General features: G+C 43.5%; 1 protein-coding gene and 1 long non-coding RNA gene across 3 annotated transcripts; one reads left to right on the top strand and one right to left on the bottom strand.

The window, feature by feature from the left end:
* Nucleotides 1–1,692: 1,692 nt before the first annotated feature.
* ASB11 (ankyrin repeat and SOCS box containing 11) lies at nt 1,693–26,203 on the bottom strand. Of its 2 annotated transcripts, none has more exons than XM_032880148.1 (7): nt 24,826–24,973; nt 17,355–17,434; nt 13,649–13,756; nt 10,080–10,230; nt 7,114–7,248; nt 5,575–5,766; nt 1,693–2,441 (listed from the first exon to the last, which is right to left on the bottom strand). In XM_032880148.1, exons 1-7 carry the CDS (start codon nt 24,941–24,943, stop codon nt 2,317–2,319), a joined length of 909 nt encoding a protein of 302 aa, XP_032736039.1. In that variant the 5' UTR covers nt 24,944–24,973; the 3' UTR covers nt 1,693–2,316. The 2 variants fall into 2 exon arrangements, with proteins under 2 accessions (XP_032736039.1, XP_032736038.1); XM_032880147.1 differs by lacking the exon at nt 24,826–24,973 and adding an exon at nt 25,900–26,203 and having other exon boundaries at nt 1,695–2,441.
* Nucleotides 17,824–19,605, top strand: LOC116880776. Its single transcript, XR_004385275.1, has 3 exons — nt 17,824–17,886; nt 18,479–18,559; nt 19,231–19,605. It is a non-coding gene; the product is annotated as an uncharacterized LOC116880776 (long non-coding RNA).
* Nucleotides 26,204–26,692: the final 489 nt, after the last annotated feature.

Raw genomic sequence — 26,692 nt, 5'->3', positions numbered from 1 at the left:
AGAAAAGACCTTCCCTTCCGTGTACATTTTCTTCTAATATTTGAGAGTATTTGAAATTTTCTCACATTTTCCAAAAAACCAAGATTTGATTTTGGAATGTGATGTTAAATAGGAATTTAAAATAATTTAATCTTTTTTCCCTAGGTAGTTAACTAATTAACTTACTTGATATTCCAAAGTTGTGAAAATTGAAAAAAAGGTCTTGAACAGTACTAACAGAAATATGCTAGCCATACCTATAATTTAAAATTGTATAGGAATCACATTGAAAAAGTAAAAAGAAGTGGAATTAATTTTCATGATGAATTTTATTTAACCTAACATGTTCAAAATATTATCATTTCAATGTGCAATCAACATCAAAATTATTACTATTTTACATGTTTTGTACTGAATCTTTAAAACACGGTATGCTTGGGGCACCTGGGTGGCTCAGTGGGTTAAAGCCTCTGCCTTCGGCCCGGGTCATGATCCCAGGGTTCTGGGATCAAGCCCCACATTGGGCTCTTTGCTTGGTGGGGAGCCTGCTTCCCTCTCTCTCTCTGCCTGTCTCACTGCCTACTTGTGATCTCTGTCTGTCAAATAAATAAATAAAATCTTTAAAAAAATAAAAAAATAATAAAACACGGTATGCTTTTTTATACTACAGCCCGTCTCAATACAGCCTAGCCACATTTCAACTGCTCAAAAGCATCATGTGGCTTGTGGATTCTGTACCGAATAGCCCAAGATTATAGCAATGTTTCTCAGTCTCACCACCCTGACATTTTGGACTGATAATTCTTTGCTGCGTGGCTGCCCTGTGCACAGTAGGATGATTAGCTGCCTCTCTGACCCCCAGCCACTAGATGTCAGTAGCACCCCTCCCTCAGTTGTGGCAACTAAAAAATGTCTAAACTTTGCCAAATGTCCCCGGGGGGTTGGGGGGAGGCGGGGGTAGAAGGAAGGACAAAATTGTCCCCAGTTGAGAATCAAAGGGCTAGAAATACTGGGGAGAAAATACATGTTTGGAACAAACCTTAGGAACATTTGAGAAAAAAAAATTTTCTTCTTAGAAGCTAATATTAACTATACTCACTGAACCATGACAGAAGTACTTACAACAATTGAAAGTCTATCCAGGTTCCAAGTTCCAAATTCACAAAAAGGAGGAGGAGATAAAGAAAGGCTAGCAGTGGGAAAAGCAGAAGGGGAAGGAGTGGAAAAAAAAAGAAAAAGAGAGGGGGAGGGGAAGGCTGTGTATTCTATTATAACCGTCATGCTTATTTGGGGCCCAGACTCACAGAAATAATATTGACCCAGCATTGAGCCCATCTTAGTGACAGTCATTAACATGTCAGAGAAAAACCTTGAGGCTCTTGACTTTGAAAATAAGCTGATGGATGCTTGGGCTGCAACAGGCATCAAACAGGGCCTGGGGGCTCAGCTAGTTGGGAGCCCCCGGTGTTGCTTGAGCCTACAACTGTTTCCTGGGTGCTTGGGTGGCTCAGTTGTTAAGCATCTGCCTTTGGCTCAGGTTGTGGTCCCAGGGTCCTGGGATCGAGTCCACATCAGGCTCCCTGCTCTGTAGGAGTCCTGCTTCTCCTTCTCCCACTCCCCCTGCTTGTGTTCTCTCTCTTGCTGTCAAACAAACAAACAAACAAACAAAATCTTTATAACTGTTTCCTTCAAAGAACAGCATTTAAAATCAAAAGTGATGAGCAATAGACCCCAACTTCTGGGTGAGCTAATCTCTTCCAACATCTCCCTTATCAACCAGGACCTCAGTAACTGGAAGTCTCCATTAACTGTGATGTTTTTAATGTATTCAGCATGTGTGTGTGTGTGTGTGTGTGTGTGTGTGTGTGTATAAATAGCAAGGAAATCAAAATTATAGCAGAGGTTTATTCACAGAAGCAAAGAAAGAAAGGGGAAAGAGGGAGGAAATAAATCAGGAGCACATCTTAAAATACTTACACTCATCACAATCTTATTCGCCCAGATTTACATGTGTCTGTATGATGTTCAGAATATTGACCCTTAGATAATTAAAGATCATGAATCTTCAAACATAGATTATTTTTCACTTTCCTTCACAGATTTTTAAAGTTTCTTAACAACAAGGGCTAAAAACAAAAAGGCTCTGTGTTGGTTGCCCCTTGGTTAATGGGGAGTTTCCACTCCTCAAGGGTTCCGGTCTATCAGGGACCTACACTAACTGACTTAGCTCATCCGAAGATAGTCAGAGTCTAGTGGTTGGGCATCTACTCTAGGTACCCTGGATACAGCAGGCAACAACCTGCTTATTTCCAGGTATCTTCCCCCAGCCAGCTGGGACTACTGGTAGAGCAGGAATCTTTCCAGCAGCTCTGGCAGATGGAGTTCACGGATGGTTTGATGACATGCTCGACCCAAGCACTTCCGGACACACAGGCGACAGAGCTGAGAAAGAGCCGGTGGGCCTGGGGAAGAAATTAAAATGTGTGAAGCTCCTAGTGGTGGGGGTGGGGGACATGGGGAGACCAGAGAACTGGAAGAGGCTGAAATGTTCTGCCAGCTTAAGAGAGGCTGGATCTGTACATGGATTACAGAGTGACAGAGCAGACACTAATACACACAGGGACCCCAGTTTGCCCCCCCCCGGGGTGGGGACACATTTAAGCTGACCCTCTAAAGATAATTGTATTAGTGACACTGAAGACTGAGGCTAAGCAGAGGCAATCCAGGAATTAAGCATGAGGTCTAAAGGGACTGCATTTCATGTCACAGTAGGCAAACTGTGGAAAGAGCCCAGATGTCCACCAGTGGAGGAATGGATAAAGAAGATGTGGTGTATACATACAATAGAATGTTACTCAGCCATCCAAAAGAAGGAATCTTGTCATTTCCAACGACATGGGTGGAACTAGAGGGTATTATGCTTAGGGAAATAAGTCCATCAGAGAAAGACAAAACCATATGATTTCACTCATGTGCAATTTAAGAAACAAAACAGATGAACAAAGGGGAAGGGAAAGAAAAATAAAATAAGATGAAACCAGAGAGAGAGGCAAACCATAGGGACTCTTAACTATAAGGAACAAATTGAGGGTTGCTGCAGGGGAGGTGGGTGGGGGATGGGGTAACTGGGGGATGGGCATTGAGGAGGGCATGGGATGTAATGAGCACTGGGTGTTCTATGCAACTGATGAATCACTGAACTCCACCTCTAAAATGAATAATACACTATGTGTTAATTAAATTGAATTTCAGTTAAAAATTTGAAAAATAACTAAAGGGAATGCACTCCATTCATGCACTAGACGTGCCAATGAATGTGTTAATGCTGGCCAAGGAGAAAACCTGAATAGAGGCACTCAGCAGGCAGGAGCCTGAGACAGAGCTGCCAAGCAAGGGCTAAGTGCCGAGCAGGTGTTGGGGCCTGTGTGGTCACAGAGGCCTCCAGGACCTCCTGGCTCAGGCCGCTCACAAGGTGGTGCTATTAGGTGCCAAGTCCTACTAGGAGAGGCCCTCCATTTGCGCCAGGCTCCCAGCTCAATAGAGGACCTAGCGAACGGACTCAACTTGCTTAACCCCCATTATGCCCAGGACCTCAGTCTCAAGGAGGTTCATGGAGTCATCACACCCATGGCTTTGAGTGGCTGAAGGAAAGTAATGAGAGCCAAAATATGGTTGAGTAGGACAAAGGAGATTTAGGCTGGAATACTAGTTATACCAAGGTATTTGTAACGTCCCATTATTCCCTGACCTGAATGTACTGGTAAAGATCTCTTCAGATAGACCTGTGTGGTTAGCGGACGACACAAGGTTGTCCTTGTCAAGAAGATCCTACTGTACCAGGATCTCACACCCCACGAGAAATGGTGTACTGCATATGCAAATGACTAGATCACGTTTGATCTGATGTTTCTAAGGACCAGCCATGTGATAGAAAGAGCAAATAATTGCTCTCAGTTAAAATCTTGGGCAGCAAGAATGGAAAGCCTCTCTACCCGTCACCCAACTAAAGCTCCTCTGGAAAACAGTAATGCAGACGGATTGTCCAGTTTGCCTACAGGAGCTCAGATGCCAGAGTGACTTCTGACAGAGCTGGTGCTCATCCTTCTGGAGGAAGCCACTGTATTTTTGACAACAGAAGATAGAAGAACCCGTTTAGAAAAAATCTAAATCCTGGACCTGGAAACATTTTTGATAGAAGAAAAGAGGAGATATGACAGGTGCTATAGGACATCTTCTCAGCTGAGAGTTGGGAAGGGACCTGGCATTTCCAAACGGGGAGCTGGAAAGGAAGATCGTGATTCTTCAAGTGGAGGTTCAACTAAAAGAGTAATCACAAATGATCTAGACTACCGGAGATCATCTAGACCAGCAATACTCCAAGCGAGGCCTCAGAGCAGGGTTAGCAACAGCATCACCTGGGAACCCGGTAGGTGTGCCGAGTCTAGACCCCAACGCAGACCTCCTGGATCCAAATCTGCAGTTTAATGAGACACCCCCCCCCTTGGTGATTCGTACTCACAGCAGAACTCAGGAAGCACGGACCTCAAAAGTATGCCTAAAATTATTCAACCAAGCATTCCACTGGGAAGGTGTTAGAAGACGAGATGATTTCCTAAATGGGAACTGGTGAGTAAAGTAAAAACCGTCTCCCCCAGAAACTATTTCAGAAGGTTTGGGATAGAACCGGCATGACATAAGAGTGCATGTTCTGAGGTCAAACTGCTGGGCTGGAATCCTAGTTCTTCCAAGGAGTCACACAGCCTTCGGCAAGCCAGTGTCTTCAGATTTCTCTTTTCCCGTCTGGAGCTGGGCTACCACCAGTTACTCGAAAGTTCTCCCTGCTTTCAAGTTTTCACAACTCAGGGAGATTCATCTAGGTTTCCAATTTAGCTCAGTGCATGACATATGCATAAAGCTGAATAATTACTATTATTTCTTAAGAGTCTCCCAGGCACACAAGTGATCAGGACAGGCTCGGGTGAAGTTCTCTTTCTGTGTGGACTTCGCTTGGCTCACTTCTGAATCTGAAACGCAGTGCACTTTAGAGATTTGCCTTCTCTCCTCTGGTATCTGTAGCTCCATCAGCTCACGGTGGAAACGGGAGCAAGGCAATGGAGGGCTCAGAGCCACGTACTCCCCGAGATGGAGAAACAGATCAGGCAAGCAACTTTGCCGTCTAGGCCAGTGTCTGAAATACACACTCTGTGTCCACCCTACAGCCTCTAGCTCAAGTACCGTTAATTCCCCCGAATACCGCAAAGCAGACTTCTGGTCTACACAGTTGTGCACTTAGACCAGGACAGATGTGGCAGCTCAACCTCCTCATGGTGAAAACCAAGTTCTTGGATTCTTTTCTCCTTATGGAAAATACACAGTGACATACCAGCCATGTATAAAGGCCATTCTGTGATAAGTGAACAGACAAAACCTATAAGATCTCACCCCAGCGATGCAAGTGAGACCCACTGCCTACCACATGCTACTTGCAATCAAATCGAGAGAAGAACAAAGGTAGGGAAGTCTGGAGGTGAGACAGGAAGGAGAGAGAGCCAATGTGCTTATGGAGGAGAAGTGGACACCCAGCCCGTTCCTTACCCTCCCGGAGCAGGAGTGCCTGCTCCACGCTGCTGTTGGGAGTGGCCAGATCCAGCGCGCTTTTGCCCTCTGCGTTTCTGCACTTTAGGGGGGCCCCATAGTCGGCCAGGAGGTGGATGACCTCCGCGCTGGACCGCCTCGCTGCTGCGTGCAGGGGAGTGTCCAGATGTTGGCCGCGGTCCACACTGGCTCCTGAAGAGAGCAGATGACCACAAGCCAACATAAAACGTTACCATGGGAACACCAAGAGTCGAAAATACAGTAGCTCAGATCAAGGCATCTGATTTGTCATGACGTGTTTGACAGATCTTTGAAAATATATGACATATGCCGAGAACCTCAGCCACAGCTACTCAGACCACCTAAAACTATTTTGATGAGAAAAGTGAAGAAAGGTAATTTTAGTCATTTAGAATACGTCACTTGCTTTCCCGTATGAACTGTGTGACAAGTACAATTAAATATTTGCTTCTCCTTTTACACAGAATTATTATTTTGGTTTTTGGCAAAGGGCAAAGTGAAGTTTCTTTGGTATTTCTCTTATTCTGGGCTCAAAAAAAAAAGATTTCTGAATTACTACAGGGAGTAGTAACTGATGGGGGATGAAAAGAGAAAAAAATATCTTAGAGATAAAAATTCTTATTTAAAGGTTCATAGTACAGACTCTACCTTTATGTCAGTAGCTAAGTTTGGCGAACCTTTAACCAAGTAATACTTCAAAACACTCTACTTTTTCCTGGACTCTCAGTTTCTATTATGCCTTTTAGAATTAAAAGGTTACTAAGGGGGCAGGTGGGTGACTCAGGTAAGTGTCCGACTCTCGATTTCAGCTCAGGTCATGATCTCAGGGTCGTGAGATCGAGCCCTGCATTGGGCTCCATGCTCAGCAGGGAATCTGCTTGGGATTCTCTCTCCCTCTCCCTCTGCCCCTCCCCTCATGCTCACTCTCTCTCTCTCTCTCTCTCTAAAATACATTTTAAAATCTTTTTAAAAAAATAATTAAAAAAATTAAAAGGTTATTAAGGATCTTAGGAGGATTGATCTAAAGGAGTCAATGGCAAATGTCTGTTATTTTTGCTATCTGGCATCTTCCTAATAACCACACCTAGATTTCCCTCTGGGGAAACATCCCTTGTGATTCCCAATTCATGTGCTTCCAGTGAAACCCAACAACTTCAGTCTAGACTGAAATTTAGGCCTAAGCCAATCAGCACATTGTACTCCTCTGGCCACCATGATTGGCTCAGAGATGGGCATGTGACTCAAAAAGAGCCAATGAAATAAAATTGTTTTTTCCCACTAGGACTTATGGGAAAGAAACTCTAATTCTCTCTTGAAACCACCAAGGACAACCATACCAGGTAAATGGAGCCAATATCAAAGGAAGTAGATACTCATTTCTCTAAAAGTTCTGTGATTTCAAGCATTCAAACATCAAATACTGTCAGGATTTTGTCCAGCCTGACAAGAACTTTGTCTTTAAAGCCATGGGAAACCAACAAAGAGGTTCCTCTCATAAAAAAACTTTCTGGAAGTTACCTAATTCTAGAAGTTTCTTCACACAGTCTACCCTCTGGTAGGTGCAGGCCACATACAAGGGAGTTCCAAGCTGAGGCAGTTCTTGGTCAATGTTAACGTTATTTGCCAGCAGGATCTCCATGCACTCTCTATGACCTGGTGGGGGAAAAAAGATAACCTTACTCAAGTAAGGGAAATATTGACTATTTATAGAACTATAGAATTGCTTATCTGGAATGGGCTTTAGAAATAACTTAGATTTTTTTTTAAGCAGAAAAAAAAATTGGAGGAGGGGAAATCTTAGAAAACGCCAAAATCAAAACCATTAAAAAGAAAAGCATGCTCATAGTTCCTCACTCAAATTCCCCTTTGCCGCCTTGAGATACCTTCCAACTAGACGAAGGGCTCCAAGGAGCTCAGCTGAAATCACTCTCTGCAATGAAGCCAGTTTATAAATACAGGCTGCAAGGTGCAGGGGGGTGAACGACTCGTCCTACTGCCCCCCTGAAAAGCCAACACTCCGACGTGAGGCCCAGCCCGGATCCCTCTCTGCTACAAGTATCTCACTCTCTGCTTCACCCATGTATGGCCGTCCCTCCTTATTTTGGTTAACCTCGAAGACACCTCTGAGAATAAAAAGCCTTGAATATAGAATATATTTAATTGCACCTTTAAATCCTCAAATATAAGATATATTTAATTGCACTTTCCCATCTGGTGGCTAACAAGAAGTATGTAGACAACGTTGTCTTTGGAGAGGCTGCCCAATGAACAGACTTGAGTAATTTGCAACATACAAATGATTTGATCAGGAGCAAATACTTCTGAGGAATTGATGGGAGCTTATAAAGAAGTTGTTCTCTTTGAAGATTTAAGTGTTTTCTTAAAAAAACAACTCTTACCATCACTTTACCGATCTTTTCTTTATAACATAAAAGCAAGCTTCATCTCAAACCTGGCTGATTTATCAGAAATGCTAAATTAAGTAGAAATATGCATTAAAATGTACAAATAAGGACCCTATGAATCCAAGCTATTTGTTCACATAAGTAAATATTATACTGGGATTATGGCATCAATACGTCAAAGTATGGACTCAGACTGACCTAGTCTGTCTGCAGAGGTTTAAAGAATCCAGAAATAATATGTAATCAGTACCTCAAACTGCCTGGGTATCTAATAAACATTTTTAAATAATTCCTGTCCTTTTAATTTTTTCTTTTTCTTTGCAGAAGAAACTGAGCCTGGTCTGAGTTAAACTCAAGTACTCACAGGAAGTTTTATAAAATTAACATATAAAATATTAGCACTAATATCACAGTATCTAAAACAATGAATTTGCTCTTCTTTCTTCCATTCTGTGGATATTGGTCCCCAACATGCTTGTAGATACAGACCAAAAAATACATAGAGACCCATGAATTGATGTGTTTATGATAAGTTTGTATATATTTTGTAAGTACATAGATACCAAACACTCCCAATATAAAACCATCCAAATACCACAGAATAGCTTCAGTAATTCAAATCATTCCCAATAGTAATCCATTTTTAAATATTTGGATGGAAATGCAACTAACAGATGAATCTTTACTTCAAGTCAACATTAAAAAAAAAATTTAAGACTTTTAGATCATTTCCAAAGTAGACCATTTCCCTTCAATTTAAAGAATGTACTTGGAGTCTGGGAAATGACCGGCATCAGTTATTTAATCAATACATGTTTATTAAATATGTATAAGACATGAAAATCATAGATACATTGAGATTTGGGTCTTTTGTTTCATTTAAATTAATCCACAAAGGGGAAAAGAAAAAGACAAAAAGCCAGACTCAAATACAGAGAACACACTGCCAGTTGCCAGAGGGGAAGGGGGTGGGGGGCTGGGTGAAACAGGCGAGGGGGCTGAAGGGTACACGTGGGATGAGAACGGGGTGGGGAATGGGAGTGTTGGATCACTATATTGTACACCTGAAATGAATATAGCACTGTGCATTAACTATACCTCAACTGTTAAAAAATGGGGAAAAAATAAAAGCACAGAAAAAAAATAATCCACTGCAAAAGAAAATTACCAAGTGACATGTTTAACAACCCGGGGCAAATCTTTCATTATTGCCTTTGGAAATAAAGACTTTCATCCCCAATTAGACCAGCAAAGATCACTGTTCCACGGTGTTCTAACTTCCCCATTTTATTTCTTATCTCAGTAAAAGAGAATAACTCCACCTCTGGGTAACAGAAATGTTGCTTTCTCAGTGTGACCTTTGACAAAGGGCCTTGGCCTTTCAGTGACATCTTCTTGTTCATGTCTAGCCGATGCATGGAGTTTTTAAAGACCTTCATCTTACTCTCTTCCTCCTTTCAAAAGTAACTGAGAACACAGGCGTCTAGAATCAACTTCAAGGTTTCTAAAGACACGCTTTTTAAAGTTGCAACCTTTTTTCAATAACTAATGACCCTGAAGTCAGCAGCTCATCTAGAAAGAGTATGTTCCTTGTTGTGGACAACTACATTTAATCTTCCATTAAGAATCCGATCAGCCTTGGCTTTCAGACGCTTTCATAATTTATTTTAGTGGTCGAGGTTTTATGGGCTTTGGGAGATGAGCTGATCTCTTCTAGTAAAGACAGAGACATTAGCAAAGTACTGCTCATGGAAGTCACACTGCAGCCCTGACCGGCCCCGCTGCTCCCAAAACACCAGCAAAGAGCTTCCAGAAAGGGCTGCCAAGAGACTGACTCCCCAGGACATGCGACATCTGAGACAAAAACCCATTCCCAGGTCCGAAGAGGGGCGGTTGGATGCCCCAGCAGCATTTCCAGAAGATTCGGGCACTCTGAAGTTGCTGCTCTGGGACCCTAAGCCACACACAGCCTACCAGTGAAGGTCTGGGCATTTCTTGCGCGGTGACACGGTACCGCTGACTCGTGCAGTTCGCAGTGAGCCCACCAATGTGGTGTGTGCAATGTGACGGCCCACTTACCTCTCTTCACTGCCTCATGGATGGGTGAGGCCAAGTGCACCTCTGGCTGAGCCTTGGCTCCAAACTCCAGCAGCACGTTGACACACGCAGCACTGCCGCTCCGGCAGGCGTTGAACAGGGGCGTGGCTCCGTGCACTGTCACTCCGTTGACCTGATGGTAAGCAAGAGACCCAGAGAATTTGCCAGTTTTCTCTCTCTGTTTCCAAGCGTGTATTCCTGTGCATCTGCCTGGAGGAATGTTCCAGGTTGGTGAGTGAGCGAGGGCACCCCACATCATTACGGTATTACATTTTTTTAGATATACCAGTAGCCTATCAACTATCACCTCTAAGTAATATCCCAAGTGGCAAAATGGGAAAAAGCTTTTCAAATGTATTCAGGGGTATTCCAGAACTTCTAAGGAGCCTCCTAATCATTGAGGAGTTGTCCTATTGGGTGGTTAAGAACATGGCTTCTGGAATCATTAGCTTGTGTTCAAATCCCAGCACCCTCTCTTCTATCTGTTCAGAGATCTTGGTTGGGATACTAACTTTCTGTGCCTCAGTTTCCTTAAAGGAGGATCATAACAGAATCTACCTCAAGAGGTTATTGGGTGGGTCAAGTGAATTACAACATGTTAAACACTTAGAATGTTGCCCCATGCCCAGTAAGCATATAAGCGTTTGCAACAATTTTCTTCACTTTCCATGAATAAGGGTCTGACTCCGCCTCCCAATCATGAACCAACATGGCAGGAACCAAAAAGGCTGAAGAATCCAGGTCCCCAAATCTGTGCCTGAGGAGATTTTTGTTGTCACAGATTTCCATACTGGTCTACTAGAATTCGTACAAACTACACGTGTGGGCAGTGACTCCCAAAGAGATTGTGATCCAGTCAAAGGCACAAAGAAAATAGCCATCAATATAGCGTCTCTAGCCACCCTCACTGCCTTCTAGGGGTGTGGGAGGCATCTTTGAGTATCAGCAATGGATTGGGATGAACATCAGAGAACCAAGACATTCTGGTGGGGAGGCTCTGACAAGACTGAAATGGAGGACAGTGAAGGCTTGATGTCAAAGCATTTGCCTCAACAACTGAGGATATATGCTTGTGATAATCAGGACCCTAAATTTCTTATTTCAGAAATCAGAAAAGGGGTGGCTCAGTTGGTTAAGCATCTGATTTTGGCTCAGGTCATGATCCCAGGGTCTTGAGATCAAGCCCCGAGTATGGCTCCCTGCTCAGCCGGTAGTCTGCTTGTCCCTCTCCCCCTGCCCCTCCCCCTACTCATTCTGTTTCTCTCTTTCTCAAATAAATAAATAAATAAAATCTTTTAAAAAAGAAACAATAAAAGATATCTCTCCACAGTGCCAGGATAGCCCCTGTTAAATTGGAAAGTTAAAGAGGAGATGCTAAGGTGGCAGAGACAGGCAAGGACGGGCCAAAATGTGTGTGAATTCATACAGTCTAGGGATTTCTAACCTATTTACACTTTCACCAAAAAACATTCAGTAGGGCTGGTTTCATTTGATTTGTTCTTATGAGAATCATCCTCATCTTCATTCTGAAAGTCTTCAAATTTGATTTCCTAAGTTCCTCAGTTCAGGTCAGCAAACATTTATTGAGCACCTATTAGGCACCAGGGTTTCAGAAGCCAAGGCTAGTAAGGAAATCGCTTTAGATCACCCTTAGAAGCAAGACAAAAGAAAGTACAGACTTGAGAAATATTTCAGCAGGAAAAGGAGCAGGATGTGGGCATTAATTAATGGGGGAGAGAGAAGATCTAGGCTGAGCCCAGGTTTGGAACACGGAAAGCAGGAATGTATGTCGCCGGGTCTCTGAGGAGGGGCGGTCCCCCACGGAAGAATATCCTAACCAAAGCTTCAGACACACTGAGTTTGAGAAAACCACAGGGCTGCCAGTTTTGAGGAATTTTCTACTGACTAACCAACTTGCTTTGATTCTCTCTCTCCTTCTGATTTAAATGTTAAGGAAGACAATATTTATCGACTCTTCCCTCATAAGATTGCCACAACCAAGGGACTGTGTCTTACTCTCTTCTTTGTCCTTCACAAAACCTCCCAGTGTTGTACCAGCACACACTCCTCTACAATCGGATGTTGTTTGCCCTTTTCCACCGAGAGAAGGAAAGGGCCCTCTGGGGTGTCTGCGTGGGGCAGTCAGTGAAGCGTCGGACTCTTGGGTTTTGGCTCAGGTCATGATCTCAGGGTCGTGAGATGGCGCCCCACGTCAGACTCAGCATGGAGTCTGCTTGGGTTTCTCTCTCTCTGCCCCTCCGCCCACCCCAAATGAACAGATACATCAATAAATGAATTTTTTAAAAAGATTTTATTTGTATTGGTTTATTTATTTGAGAGAAAGAGAGAGCAAGCCCAAGTAGGGGGAGCAGCAGAGGGAGAGAGGGAGAAGCAGGTTCCCTGCTGAGAAGGGAGACTGATGTGGGGCTTGATCCCCAGAACCCCGGGATCATGACCTGAGCTAAAGGCAGATACTTAACCAACTGTGCCACCCAGGTACCGCTCAATAAATACATCTTAAAGGGAAAAAAAAAAAAAAAAAGGAAGTGGCCCTCACCCAGCCTCGCCATCATCATTATGTGGGATTTGAGTAAGTGGTAACCTAATAAAAATATGTGCTCGCGATGGCATCAGGAGCAACGCTTTGCCCAAGAAAGACTTTCCTATTGAGTTCTACCATAGAAACCCAACTGCCACATAAAGTGCTAAAGAAAATCTCCCAAAAGCACTTACAAACATTGCAGCTCCAGAAACAAAGAACACAGGCACTGAATTTAAAAACCAAAATTAGCAACAAACCGATAGCTGGCAACTAAAGAAACATCCCTGAGATTTTCAGAAGTTTTAATTTTACAATTCTATTGTGATAGCTCATTACACACAGCACCTAAACCCCTCCTTAGCCTTGAACTGAGGCTACGGGGTGATGTGTGGCAACGGTTAATCACCGTATTGCACACCCGAAACTAGGGTAATGCTGTATGTTAACTACACTAGAGTTAAAAACGACATAAAAATAAAATAAATCTGCAAAACAAGAAGAGAAATAAGGGTAGAATTTTAAAATAAGATAAAGTTCATGCTGTTGGATTTTTTTCCCGTGTATTTTTTACGAAGAAGCTCACAGGGTGATTTTGCTCAATGAAAATAGTGGGTTTAAGGTGTCGCATTAAGAGTGTTTCTGTTGTTGTTCGTTTAAATTGTGCTCTTTTTCATGTTTCCCGATCCATTTCCCAAGAGCCGTTTTCAAATAACTTCAGTTCCCGTTGATCTTTTGAAATTCACCATCACAATTTTCAAAGAGTCCTGTGAATTACCTTATCGAATGTTCATCCACAGGCACAGACACTGAAGAGGGGAGGGACCCGCAGTGTGTCACTGGCTCGGGAATGTGCACGCGGACAGGGCCAGACCTGCCTACACCCCCAGGGCGTGCGCTGTCTGGAAGGTAGCATCTCTGTAGACGCTAGCAGGTGCACCTGCGCAGACAGAGCCGCGGGGGGGCAGGGATGTGGGGGGCGGGGGCAGGGGGCGGGGAGGGCGGTACTCACGTGTGCGCCCTTTTCCAATAAGGCTTTCGCGCAGGCTACGTGACCTCCAAGGCACGCCTCGTGGAGCGAAGAGACCCGGTTAATGGTCACAAGGTTCACGTTGACACCCTAGAATTTGGAGAGAAGGGGTGAAAGGCTGCATTAGTAATAGAAATGGCAGCCAGTCCTGGGCTGAAAAGTACAGAGTCAAGGAGAGAGGGCTCCTAGGATCCTTGTGCCAGAAGCACACTGCGGGGGGCCATGACCCCGCAGCGTGGAGGGGTCTCTGCAGTACCAGCATCTAGGGGCCTGGGGGCTTCCCCCAAACTTCACCTCCTTACCCAGTTCCAGCACATCCCCCTCCTCTTCCTGCCACATTCCACCTTCCTCCTCTCGGAGTCCATGTGACGGATGACAAGATCAGCCTAGCTGTTGGCCAACTCTGACTTCATGCCCTGATTTTTACAACTTGGTCCTTACCATCCCCGCCCCGCTGAGGACCGCTTTCTCTCTGGGAAATGAGTTAGGTCCCTGCCAGTCCTTCCCAGCCAAGTTCTGCTTCTGATTTCCTGCCTCCTCACCTGCTCATTGAAAGCTTCCAAAACCTACTGCGTGACCCTGAACCCCAACCCCCCACCTAAGTTCCCACCGACTCCTGCCAGACTGCCCCCGGTGCCCACAACTGCCCACGACTCCTGCTCCCTTCATCTTAGGGCCTCTCTATGCCTCCTTGGTCCTGTCCCCTCTCGTGTCCTGAATATGATGTCATTACACTAGAGCCGTGTTATAGATTTCAAATTAGGTAATTATTACAATTAGAAAAATCTTGCCATTTTCCTAGATAGGATTTCCTTTTTTTTTTTTTAATATTTTATTTATTTGACCGACAGAGATCACAAGTAGGCAGAGAGGCAGGCAGAGAGAGAGGAGGAAGCAGGCTCCCCGCTGAGCAGAGAGCCCGATATGGGGCTCAATCCCAAAACCCTGGGACCATGACCTGAGCCGAAGGCAGAGGCTTTAACTCACTGAGCCACCCAGGCGCCCCTGATTTCCTTTTAAGAAAATAAGAAAAACAGGCTCATCCACAAGGTGGCAGCAGCGCACTAGAAAAAAAAAAAAAAAACTTGCATCCTTGGCAAGGTGTAAGAACCCCTGCATTTGTGCATACGTAATGCCTGGACGCGCCTGAAAGACCATCTAGAGTGAATCCCCTCCACTGTGCATGAGAAAATGGAGAGGCAGAAAGTTCAAATTATTCATAAAACTCAAGGCTTCCCAGGGGTTGATGACAGCCAGATGACTCTGAAAGTCAGGAGCTCCTGATGCCTGGTTTAATGCTTTTCTCCACCCCACTGTACGTGAAATAAAGTAAAAAATAAAATAGAATAATACATTTTGCACTAGGGTGTAAGTGTGAAGAAATGGGCATGCGCAGTGAAAAAGTTGAACTTCCTTCTGAAGAACACTCCTCATACATTTAAGCACACTGGTTTACAGAAACCAACATGCTTATGGAGTATAGTTAAAAATAGAGAGAGGCAGGACTGCCTGGGTGGCTCAGTGGGTTAAGCCTCTGCCTTCAGCTCAGGTCACGATCTCAGGGTTCTGGGATCAAGTCCCGCATCAGGCTCTCTGCTAGGCAGGGAGCCTGCTTCCTCCATTCTCTCTCTCTCTCTCTCTCTCTGCTTGCCTCTCTGCCTACTTGTGATCTCTCTCTGTCAAATAAATAAAATCTTTAAAAAAAAATAGAGAGAGGCGCCTGGGTGGTTCAGTTGGTTAAGCGATTGCCTTCGGCTCAGATCATGAGCCTGGAGTCTTGGGACTGAGCTCTGCATTGGGATCCCTGCTCAGTGGGGAGTCTGCTTCTCCCTCTGACTGTCTCCCCCTCATGCTCTCTCTCACTCTCTCTCAGATAAATAAGTAAAATCTTTTTAAAAAATAAAATAAAAATGAAGAAGTACTAAAGGCAATGCGGGATCCTGGATTGGAGCCTGGGACAGAAAAAGGACTCTGTGGGAAAACAGGTGTAATTCTAATAGTCTGTAGTTTAGTTAACGCTACTGTACCAATGTTATTGTCTTAGTTTTGACCGAAGTACATGCTTATGTAGGATATTAGCACCAGGGGAAGTTGGGTGAAGGGTGGGAGGTATCTGCACTCTCCTCGCAACTTATCTTTAAAATTATTCCAAGATTAAAAGTTTATTTTTAAAAAATACTAATGAGGGGTGCCTGGGTGGCTTAGCCAGTTAAGTGCCTGACTCTCGATTTCAGCTCAGGTCTTGATCTCAGCGTCATGAGACCAAGCCCCACATTGGGCTCCATGCAGGGTGTGGAGCTTACTTAAAAAAAAAATACTAATAAAAGTGTTGAGGAGGGCCGAGAGGGAGGAGGTGGATGCAAGACTTTTCACCTTTAAGTATCACTTTAATTTTCAAACTATGGGAATGTATTACATATTAAAAATAATCAGATCCAATTGTAGGTGCTTAAAAATAAATGAGCAAGTGATAAAAATCACATACAAAATCCATTTGATCATTATTGGCAGTACTGTTTTTCTTTTGCCTCTACTTTCTTAAGAAGTAACCCAGCTCATAAAAGAGGAAGCCAAAAAAAAGTGTGTGCACGTGCATATGTGTGTGTACATGTGCACGCATATGTGCACACACACACACCAGTGTACCCAGCTGCTTAAATTCAAAATGACAAGGAAGCCAGGTTCGGTGGTAGCTAGAATGTGGAAAGAAGATATAATAAATCACCTCCTCTATACACATGCAGAGTCTAAAACAAACAAAGTAAATGGAGCATGTATACTTTTGTTCATTCATTTTACAAATATTTACTAAGCCGTTATTCATTGTTCAAGGTGCTAGGAGATACAGTCATCAATAAAAACAAAGTAGCCTTAATAACTAAGACTTTCACAAATTTTCCAAAAGATTTCATAAATCTACGTCAGCCTATTGTAATGTTTGCTCTTGAGATGCTCTCCGTGACCCCTGATTCCTGGGTTTGGCTCACCGTGTGCTCCTTTCCTCCTGAAAGCTGGATTCACTGACTCCCATCTAATGAATAGAATATGGCAGAAGTGATGGGACATCACTCTGGAGATTAGGTTATACTAGGACTTGCTTCTTAGGCACTGTCTCGTGCTCTCTCTGGGGGAAGCCAGCTGCCATTTCATGGCACAGCCCCGTGGAGAGGCCCTCATGGCAAGGAGTTGAAGCCAGCCCACAAGTACATGAGTGAGGTTGGAAGCAGATCTTCCCCCACCAAGCTAGGAGGTGACTGCAGCCCTGGCTGGTACTTGGCTGCCCGTAAGAGACTCAGAGCCACAACCATCTGGCCAGGCCACTCCTTAGCCCACAGAAAGTTCGAGAATCTGTGCTCCTTGTTTTCAGCCACTGTGATTTTGAGGTCATTTGTTATGCGGTAATAGCTGACGAATGCAAGTTCAAGGCCATTGTTACTCAAGCATGCTGGGAGAGGACAGGGGGAGTTACTGCAAGGAAAATTTGAGGGCATCTGTTGTCCCCATCCCAGGGAAACTTCCTCTGGGGTCAAGGCAGGCGGCCCAGAAGGGGAGGGAGCGATACGTACACCTAGACTGGCTATGCGGGCCACCAGATGGGGCGAGCAAGACCTCTGCCACAGCCAAAGCTCCGGAAGCACAACACCGATTATAGCGGAAGCACAAAGGAGCACGTCTATGGTTTACTTACTTGTGCAATTAGAGTTTTAAGGGCCAGTAAGCGCCCCTGGGCTGCAGCTTCATGAAGAGGGGATCGATCAGCCCAACAATCTGAAACACAAATCAAGCACAAAGTCAAGGTCTGGAGTCTTCTTCTGGCTGTTCCATCCTGCAGCGCACCCACCATGGGAGAGGGGCTGGGGATGACAATGGAAGCTCAGACCACACATTGGGCTCTCTCATCAGCTGTTTTCAGGGTAACACACCAGTGAGTGTACAGCCCATTGGTCTAGTGGTGTGTGCAGAGAGGAAGCACAGAGAAGCTCTCTCACTCTTTGGGGGGGCAGTTTTAACAAGCAATAGATTTACTTTGAATACATTTTACCCCGGGCCTGGATCTGATAGCTCCAAATAAGGCAAATGATGGGCAAAGCTACTCACTGAGCCTCCCTGCTTTCATCCTGCCCCCGCCTCCCACTCTCACCTCTACCCTGAAAACTCAACAGCCTGTACCCATGGAGGCTGGATGATCAGGGGAAATGGGTTGGTTCTCAATGCTCAAGGTAATTGTCTCGGTTCATTTTGGTCACAAGGCATATCTATTACCATGATGCAGAATAGGTATGGTTTTTCAGACGACACATCTTCCAAAATTTCCTGTGGACAGCTGAGTGTGATTGCTAAACATGGAGCCTGTGGGGCCACACTGCCTGGGGTCAAATCTGACCTCAACCCCTTTCTGCCAAGAGGGGCAAGTTAACTAAAATTATTTCGACCTCAATTTCATGATCTGTAAAGTGGCCGGCGGGGGGGGGGGGTCTAGTAATTTGGTATTTAGCAAGTGCTTTGGTCTCTAAGTAGGCCAATAAAACACATCCATAATGTTAGGTACTCAAGCAACTTATGATTAAGTACACATGGTAGGGCGAGTATTTTTTACCCTGTAATCATTTATTAGTAAACAAGACTAACCAGCTTCAAGGGGCATTTAAGAAGTAACCCTCTTTAAGCACGCCAAAGGGCAATCATTTGTTTGGGACAAACACCTGTTCCAGTTTGTAAAATTTCAAACATAATTGTGCTCTTCATTCACTGGATAGCATGTGACATAATTTGGATTTCACACGAAGGGTCCATCTCATCAACCTTTTCTAGGGGATCCTGATGGTGCCAAGAATTCGGGTTTTCCTATACCTGCAACCTTGGCAAACACAACCCCACCAAAGATGGGATTATGTAAGTGTGAAATGGCTCGAGGCCACAAGGACACAGTGAACTTCTCCAACAGACGAGAACCAGGGTCATAAACATTTCATTAGGCCACCTAATATTGCAATTTAATTTTTATCTTCTCTTACCCTTGGGTGAGAAAAGGGTATGAAAAGACGGAAGGCTAGAATGAACTCTACCGGATTGGATTGAAATTGGACTAGTTAGTACAAAAATGTGATTTTCAACATATGTGTATTTATGTTTCTATTCATATTATTTTAACAAGGTTTTGGAGAAATGGGTGATTCCAGGGCTGGGCCAGGAAAAATTAAGATGGGCCTTGAACACCTTGCCAGAAATACAGTGAATGATGGGACATGTCAAGAAGACACGGAAGCTGGCTTGCAGGGGTTTCCACTGGTCAAACACGAAATGACCCAAGCATTGAAATAAAAAATGGTAGTAGGATATCATCCCCTATCAAATAAAACAAGAATCTCCAGGTCCTCACTGATATAAATCAATATATAAATAGCCAGGTGGGAGCTCTACCTCACAGTAGAACACCTGCTTAGAAATGGAGAAGAAATCGTAGCATCTGACTTGAGTTACCTCCTCACAAAATAATTACTAGTTATAAAGGAAACACGGGCCATTTTATGGGGGAGCAAAATTATAGACCCCACTCTACACAGGGGATCAAAGTTAACATCAGAGGTGATGGGACAGATCAGCACAGCGAACCATGGGATGGAATGTGAGGGGCGACCTCATGTACTCTGGAAGGAAATGCAACGAAGAAAACACCATAGCTTGTGCAATATTCCTGCTCGAGATGTATAACCCAAATCCAACCCGAGGACACTGTGAACCAACTGACTGAGGGGTATTTTGAAAAGTAAGTGGCCTGTAACCAGTTCAAGGAGGGACTGAGGAAAGACTGCACAGGGCAGAAGGCTGATGAGACAATATTAGGACAGTTGAGTAAATAGGAATGAGGTCTCTAGGCAAAGAGGAGTAGGAATTCTTTGTACCACTCTTGTAACTTTCCTGTCACTTTGAAATTAGTTCCAAAATTAAAAAGAATGTGTGTGTGTGTGTGTAAATTGGAATGAACTTATATACAAGTTTACCTATATACACATATAATCACTGATGTTTTCATATTCCTGATACAAATGGGGGATGTTTCTATAAGAAAAATGGATTAAAATTTTAACGTGGAAAAAATCTTGTGCTTGTATTTTCATTTGTTCCTGAGTCCGTTAAAAGCTGATGGAGTATTTTTAAATCTCCTCTGACATTTATAAGTTGCATAAGCTGAGAATGAGATAATGAATGCACATAGTCCTTAATGAGTCAGCCTTGGTTTTCTTCTAATACATCTCCACCGTATTCAACATGATCTGTGTATCAGACACGTTGCCCTCTTGCCTAATCACTCTTGGAAAGGACCACGGGCACTGGAGTTGGAAGGACAGACAGTCTTCATCCACGGATGGCAACTCAGCACCCTGACCAATGTAAGAAGGAAACCCACAGCCATGGCTTGGTTATTCTTTTGTTCCAAGAAGAGCCAGTCTTGCTATTAGGAAATTAGGATACTAGCATGAATTGGCTTTATTATTTTTAAAACTTACCTCCAGGTAGGCTGTGGTGTCCCCTTTCCTTCTGAGAAGCAGGAACCTTAACCACATCTTCGTCCTATTTCTAGTAACGTCTGTGACTCACCAGTCCCATAAGACCCACTGCTGCTCAAAACCTAATGTGAAGTGAAGGAAACCAGAGGCAAAACAGCATGAGCTGTGCCGTCCCTTTCTGTAATGTACGAAAGGGGCCCCAACTCACCTGGGGTGTTAGGAGTCAGAAGGCCCCCAAGGAGGGGTGGGGCTGCCTGGAAGAGGAAAAGAGGAAGGGCCGTACCGATTATATGTGGGTTCTGGCTTGTGGGAGCTGACACCTGATCACAGTCACCTTGTGAAAATTCAGGTAGATGTTCGCTTAGAATTTGTGCCCGTGTCTGTATTTACAAAGTACTTCAGTAAGGAGATTTTCAAACTAGTCTACGGGTCAGTCCACTTTCAGACTGTCATTTCTGCTCCTCGGCCTTCTCCTAGCCCAGGGCACGGCCCTCTCTGCCGCCCCAGCAGCTGGGGATGGGAGAGCATTCTCATACGCGTCCCAGCCTCCTTCTTCTAGGTGGCAGATCCTCCGGGGCCTGAGGGGGAGGGGGTGGCAAAAAGAGAGGGAAGACGTCTCCCTGGGTCCCTGCAAGAGGAGGCGGGTCTCTCGGGCTTGTAGCCTCCACTGCACGTCTCATTCCTGGTCTGCCCTTCCTGCCGAGGCTCACTTCCAGGCCCCTTCGCTATGTCTCGGCTTTGGGCCATCTCTCCTAGTGTCCCCTGTCAATGCAGCACACTCGGACACCCCCGACTCCCACGCCACGCCTCTGACGTCATGGGAAGCCTGCCATCTTCCATTGCACCATGACAGCAGGAACAGTGAGCCGTCCTGGGCTTGTCTCTCAGCACAGGACTGCTCTGGGATGCTCTTTTCCCGCAGGCCAGACCCAGGGGGCAGCCAGTCCCAGGGGGCAGCTCAGTAAACTGCCTGACTTCCACCTTGAGAGGGAAATACCAAGCTCCCCTCCTGCCAGAGGCCCCTTATCTCAACTTGGATTTCTTCTGGAGCCCCCGCCCTTGGCCTTCCAGAGAGGAGGGAAGGGAAGAGCCTGGCTTCACGATGGGAAAGACCCCCCAAAAGGCACGCCAACCTATTTGCCCCAGAGGAAGAGATCTCACTTGCAGCAAGTGGCCGGAATAGAACCGAATTCCAAGGTTTTGTGACCGAGGACACCCGTTGCTCTGGTGTTAAGAACCACTGGTTTTAATTCCCGCTTAACCTGAGGCCCATTTGTTGGCCCAGGATGCTTAGCTCCGTCCACCATCTCTTGATACACAGCATGAAATGAACCCGTTCCTATCACCGGAAGTGCAGAACTCATTTTTGCTTCCCAACTGGAAAAAGGACTCTCAAGGAAATCTCCTTTCCAGTCACATTGTTTTCCAACACTCGCTTCAAAGGACCTCGAGTTTTCACACAAAACCCTTTCTGGCAACTCTGCCATGGTGGGCTCTCCTGTCTTCCTCTTCTTATTCCCAACACACAGTCTCTCACTCTTATCATTCTTGTTTTGCAAATTGGAGCTAACTGTGAGAAATTAAGGATAAAAGTTTTTTGGCAGCTAGGGAGTTTTTCCATTCCTTTCAGGAAATATCAACTAAGCTCTCCAAATAAATGAATGCCTAAGTAGAAATCAGTCATTCTCTTCTAAGGCAGCCTATTTTTAGTCCCTTGGCGGACTGCCTGGGTCACAGGATTGCAAGCACATTAGGAAGATAGTTTACTGAACAAATATGTTTACTTGTTCCTGATGAGGTGTATGGAAAATGTTCAAGTACTTTTTCATTCACCCCTTTGACTTTTTCTCAGAATATGATTTATATCTCTAGTTCTCAGAATCTTTGAATAACAGTTTCATGACAACTTCTAAAACCACAAATTTCAATCACAAAATTGGTTCCGAAGGAATATAGTTGTCTGAGTGCCAAGTATTCAAGATAAAACCCATTATGACTATTTAAAAAAACATTTTTTTGCAATTCTCCCCTTCCTAATTCCAACAAGTATTTAAGATTACTGGTTTGTTATTTTTAAAGAACCACCTAATGGGTAATCATCTCTGGTGCACATGTAACAATCTTTATTCTCTTTATTCAAGTTCCAAAATCATATGAAGCAATATCTTCTCTTGTAGCATCTATCAAATAAAAAATTTAAAAGGAATCTCAATTCTGAACCAAAATATACACAAGAACCTGGCAGAATTAATGGTATTTCAAATCAAACAAAGGTAACTGGCAAAAACCCATATTATAACTTCCTGGGATACCTAAAATATTATAATAAAATTGAATTAAAATGCATACTCCCTAGAATACACGGTTCTAGTCAGGAGACACACCATGGTCAATGAACATCTTTCTGTAGGGTGTTAGAAAGAAGGTGCCCTTGAGCCCATCAGGAGCAGGGGAGCTGAGCTAGAGGTAACAGGCGGTGTTAGAGAGCCCCTGCTGAGGACGGGTTGTCGAAATTTGGAAAGACTCCTGTGAGAGGTCACTCTGCAGAGGATGGCTGGGCCAAGGTTTGGGAGGATAACCAGCAAAACTCAACAGGGTAGAAAGCTAAATAAAGGATTAGGCAAGAATGGGCCAAAAGCAGGAAAAACCTGTTGGAAGGGGAAGGACAGGAAAAAGGAGTCAGGATGTTGAGTCAGACAGAGGTGTGGCCATCAAGTCAAGGTGAGTCTTTTCTGAATTTAGAACAAGGACAATTGATTCTAAGCGTTAACACTTAGACTAGAACTAATCTTTTAGATATGGTTTAGCATAAATGCTTTTTTTTAAATTTTTTCTTTTCAAGTTTAGCTTAAATTCTCAAAAAAAAAAAAAGAGAGTACAATAGTTCCACAATCTCTTATCTGCAATTGTAAAATCACCCGAATTTTGGAAAACGAAGCTTTTCCTCAAGTTTGATACAAACTCCCTTGGCAGCAAAACATGGTAAGGACTCAGGTTAAGCAATTTATTCTCTTTCATTTGTATTTCCACTTAGTGTCAAATATCAAATATAATTCAGAAATAGAAATACGAAAAAGTCTGACTACGGGAGTGCTGTGTGATAGACGTTATACACACCGTGAGATCTTTCCAGTATCCCCAAAACTCCTGAATCTTGAACCACATCTGGCCCAAGGGTCGTGAAAACAGATGATCAACCTGTAGCTATTTTTATATTTTTATCAAGTTTGATGACCAAGCCCTGGACTAAAAATAGCTTCAATTCTGGCCAAATTAGCAAAGGCAGAAAAATCATATACCACATCTGTCAGGAGAAAGTGCCTGCAGGGATCTCTAGGGGCTGAAGGTGGGATCCAGTGATTGATCTGGTGCTCAAGCTGCAGTGCCAAGGGCCAATGACAATGTTTTAAACTTAACTACATATGTATATATAATTGGCCAATTACACAAAGAAGCCCCCCAAGATCAAAAAACCAGCCAGCCACAGTTCACCTCAAGTCTGGTAAGTTATCTACAAATGCAGTAGTTTAAGCCACAAAGACATATGGAACCCTTAAGTCCAGAATATGAGAGTCGAAAAAGAAAACTCCGCATTTTACAGTCCAAGAAATGATATTTAACGAGGGACATGTTTCTAGGTGTAGCTTCCAAAAGAAAGCGTGCCAGCAGCTATGACAGGCTAAACTCTGTCCTGGCTTAGTTTTTACCTCCCTCCCCTTGTTTTTGACAGCTCTGATGATAGTTTACAGGAACATACAATACTACAGGAATCAAGAAATTTAACCTTGGACTGAGACTTTTCTAAGTCAATTAGCTAACTTACTGATTAAAGGTCACATATTTTCCCAACCGACATTTGCCTTAACCGTGAGCGGTAAAGAGAATTTCAGGTTTGAGCTGAAGACTGGCACAAAATTTTGTTCTTTAATACATTTAGCTTTAAGTATATAGCAACTGACTCCTAACAGTGTCAAAAGAAAAAAAAAACCACACTGTTTCTGGCATGCTGCTGCCTACATTCTCATAGAAAGCCTTATTTACCACATCTGGATATACTGTCTATTATACATACGTGGGGGGGTGCACACACAGTCACCCACCCACACATATATGTATACATAGAAAGGAAATTAAACTGAGAAATTGACATGTACTATTCCCCCCGCCATCCGCCTCGTTGATGATAATTAAGACACACATTTTTGATTTTATAACGCCATGCTACTTCCAAATTAAGTGGGATATTACCCATTTAATGACCAAATGAGGACATTTGGGTTAAAGAATGAATGAGCTCTACTTAAGAGATCTGTATTATGGCTCCAGACCTAAATCCAAACCATGTTTTTACATGGGTTTTGACTACTATCGAAACTTTTTAAGAGTGTGCTTAATTCAGGATGACAAAGACAGAAACAATGCAGGTGAACAACAGGACAAAATATTCTTAACACGTTCCTGTCAATACTTTGTTGCACTTTACCTCATTTAAACCATGAGGATCAATCTATGAGAACATCCATACTGTGTGACCGAAACTTTTAGAAAGTCCCTGCCCACATTTACATATGAAATTAGAAAATAGATTTTCAGATCACATGAACTTGAAATGAAAGAGAAACTTTTAAAAAACCAGTCTAAGCAACATACCTCCCTGAAATGTGTGACAAATGTAATCCCCAAAAGAAACCTCCTTCCACATTCCGGGCCTTCTGACACTTCCTGAAACTTCAAGATTCTCCTCATTTCCCCCGGGGAACTGAAGCATTCTGAGGCTTTGTCTTTGGAGGTCTTATTTGGGGGGATGGGGGGGGGGATGAGACTGCCGTCATCTAGTGTCTTCAAAGTTGTCTAGTGTATTGGAATCACATTGCACAGGTCTATTTTGAAAGAGAATCCCGGGTGCAAATTGACATGTATACTAGATCAAGAATGACGTCATCCTGGAATCCCTACGAACACTAAGGATAGAGAGGGAAATTGTGAACTCTGTTTACAAATAAATACTCCTCTATCAAGTGACCATCCCAGCAGTGACAGCTATCCAATTCATTTACTTTTGCAGCAATTCACTCCAGTTAAGGTGAATCATTTCTTGAGAGAACTGGAGACTAAATCCTACAGAGCATGAGACTTAAAAATGTTTTTCCCGAATGCTGGCATTTCATATTAGGAAACCTTTGTTTGCAGGGCTTTGCACAGTGCCGTGTATAAACGGGTTTAACGCAGGGTATTTCCTGACAGCGACGAGTAGCTAATGGATTCGAATTGCAAGTGACAACACAAAAATATATATAGCATGGCACATTTGCTGCTTTAAATCAGATTTCCTGGTCATTCTATTTCCAGAGGAAACTTAGTCTTGTTAGAATGCATTGTTAAAGTTTGCTTAAAAATATTAAAGAAAATAATCCCATGTAAGTCATTCTCTAGGTTAGTAGCAATGAGGTTTCTCCACATACTCTAAGAAAGCCACTAACCTATTTACTTAAATAATAACCCCTAAAAGAACTACAAACTTGCAAAAAATAAAGCTGAGAAATCCTTCAAATTGGTGTAGCCAACATCACTTGCTACTTTAAACAATAATTCTTGAAACTACCCACACAAAGCCAAAGTATAATAAAATCTGCCCTCTAGAAATATTATTCACATGAACTATCAGGAGAGTGTTTTTTTTCTTTTTTTTTTTTAAGTTTTAGGAGCAAATCCGGGTATTTTTACCTGAAATTCCACCATAGATCTCTTCTGCTATCCTAGCCGCTTCTTTTCTATTTCCTTTGACGATATAGAAATGAGTCAGGAGAGCCAAACAAACTTTAATTAAAAGTTTGAAGAAAAAAAAGGTAGCAAACATTGTAATAAAAATGTTTTTAAAGCCATAGGAAACAGGACCGTCTTCCATTTTGGCTCACCCTCTGTATAGGTTCTTGGTACTGCAAAATCTCACTGAGTTATAATTGGTATCATATGACATCTATTTTCAACTTTCTAGCCCTTGCTGCTCTTGTTACTGAGAACTCACTCATACATTCTAAGCTCACTGTGATTTGGCGGCTGCAGTGCTGACTTCCACAGCGATGGGAAATGAACTCAAGAAACTTCCTTTTTGACCCGCATTCCTCAGTGCTATTTAACACACAGGATTCCTGGCTGGATCTGTTCTGTTCCTAAATCCCAGTTACATGGGAAGGCAGCATTGGAGAGAGAAAACAAACGGGGGCAGGGCGGGGAGGGGGCGAGGAGTGAGTTATCTGAAGGGGGAAGAATTGGCCCCAGACCATTTCATTTTCTCTTCCTCCTGAGGTTTTGGGGAGATAATGCCCCAATCTAAACTATGACCAGTTAAACAAGATCATTTACTCTAAGGCAGTATTTAGTAAAGGGCTCATCCTGGATGCTTCTCCAAGTGGTTGTGTCACATTGAAAGCATTAGACCACTTGCTCTAATGGTCTCATCCGTGACAAGGTCTGCTAGCAAAGCCCATTGTTCATTTCCCATTTCAAGTATTAGTAA

The sequence above is a fragment of the Lontra canadensis genome, unplaced genomic scaffold (genome assembly GCF_010015895.1).
Source record: "Lontra canadensis isolate GAN:19392208 unplaced genomic scaffold, GSC_riverotter_1.0 scaffold68, whole genome shotgun sequence".
NCBI lineage: Eukaryota > Metazoa > Chordata > Mammalia > Carnivora > Mustelidae > Lontra > Lontra canadensis.
The sequence above is the reverse complement of the archived record's forward strand: the minus strand, read 5'-3'. Positions and strand labels throughout refer to the sequence as shown.

Bases quoted from the DNA above. Each gene is read 5' to 3' on its own strand.
- ASB11 (XM_032880147.1), bottom strand. From the start codon at position 26,080: ATGGAAGACGGTCCTGTTTCCTATGGCTTTAAAAACATTTTTATTACA. The intron at 13,757-17,354 runs GTAAGTAAACCA...TCCAAATTCTAG, and splicing joins TTAAAACTCTAATTGCACAA to GGTGTCAACGTGAACCTTGT. The intron at 5,767-7,113 runs GTAACTTCCAGA...TGCTCTCTTCAG, and splicing joins GAAGAAACTTCTAGAATTAG to GAGCCAGTGTGGACCGCGGC.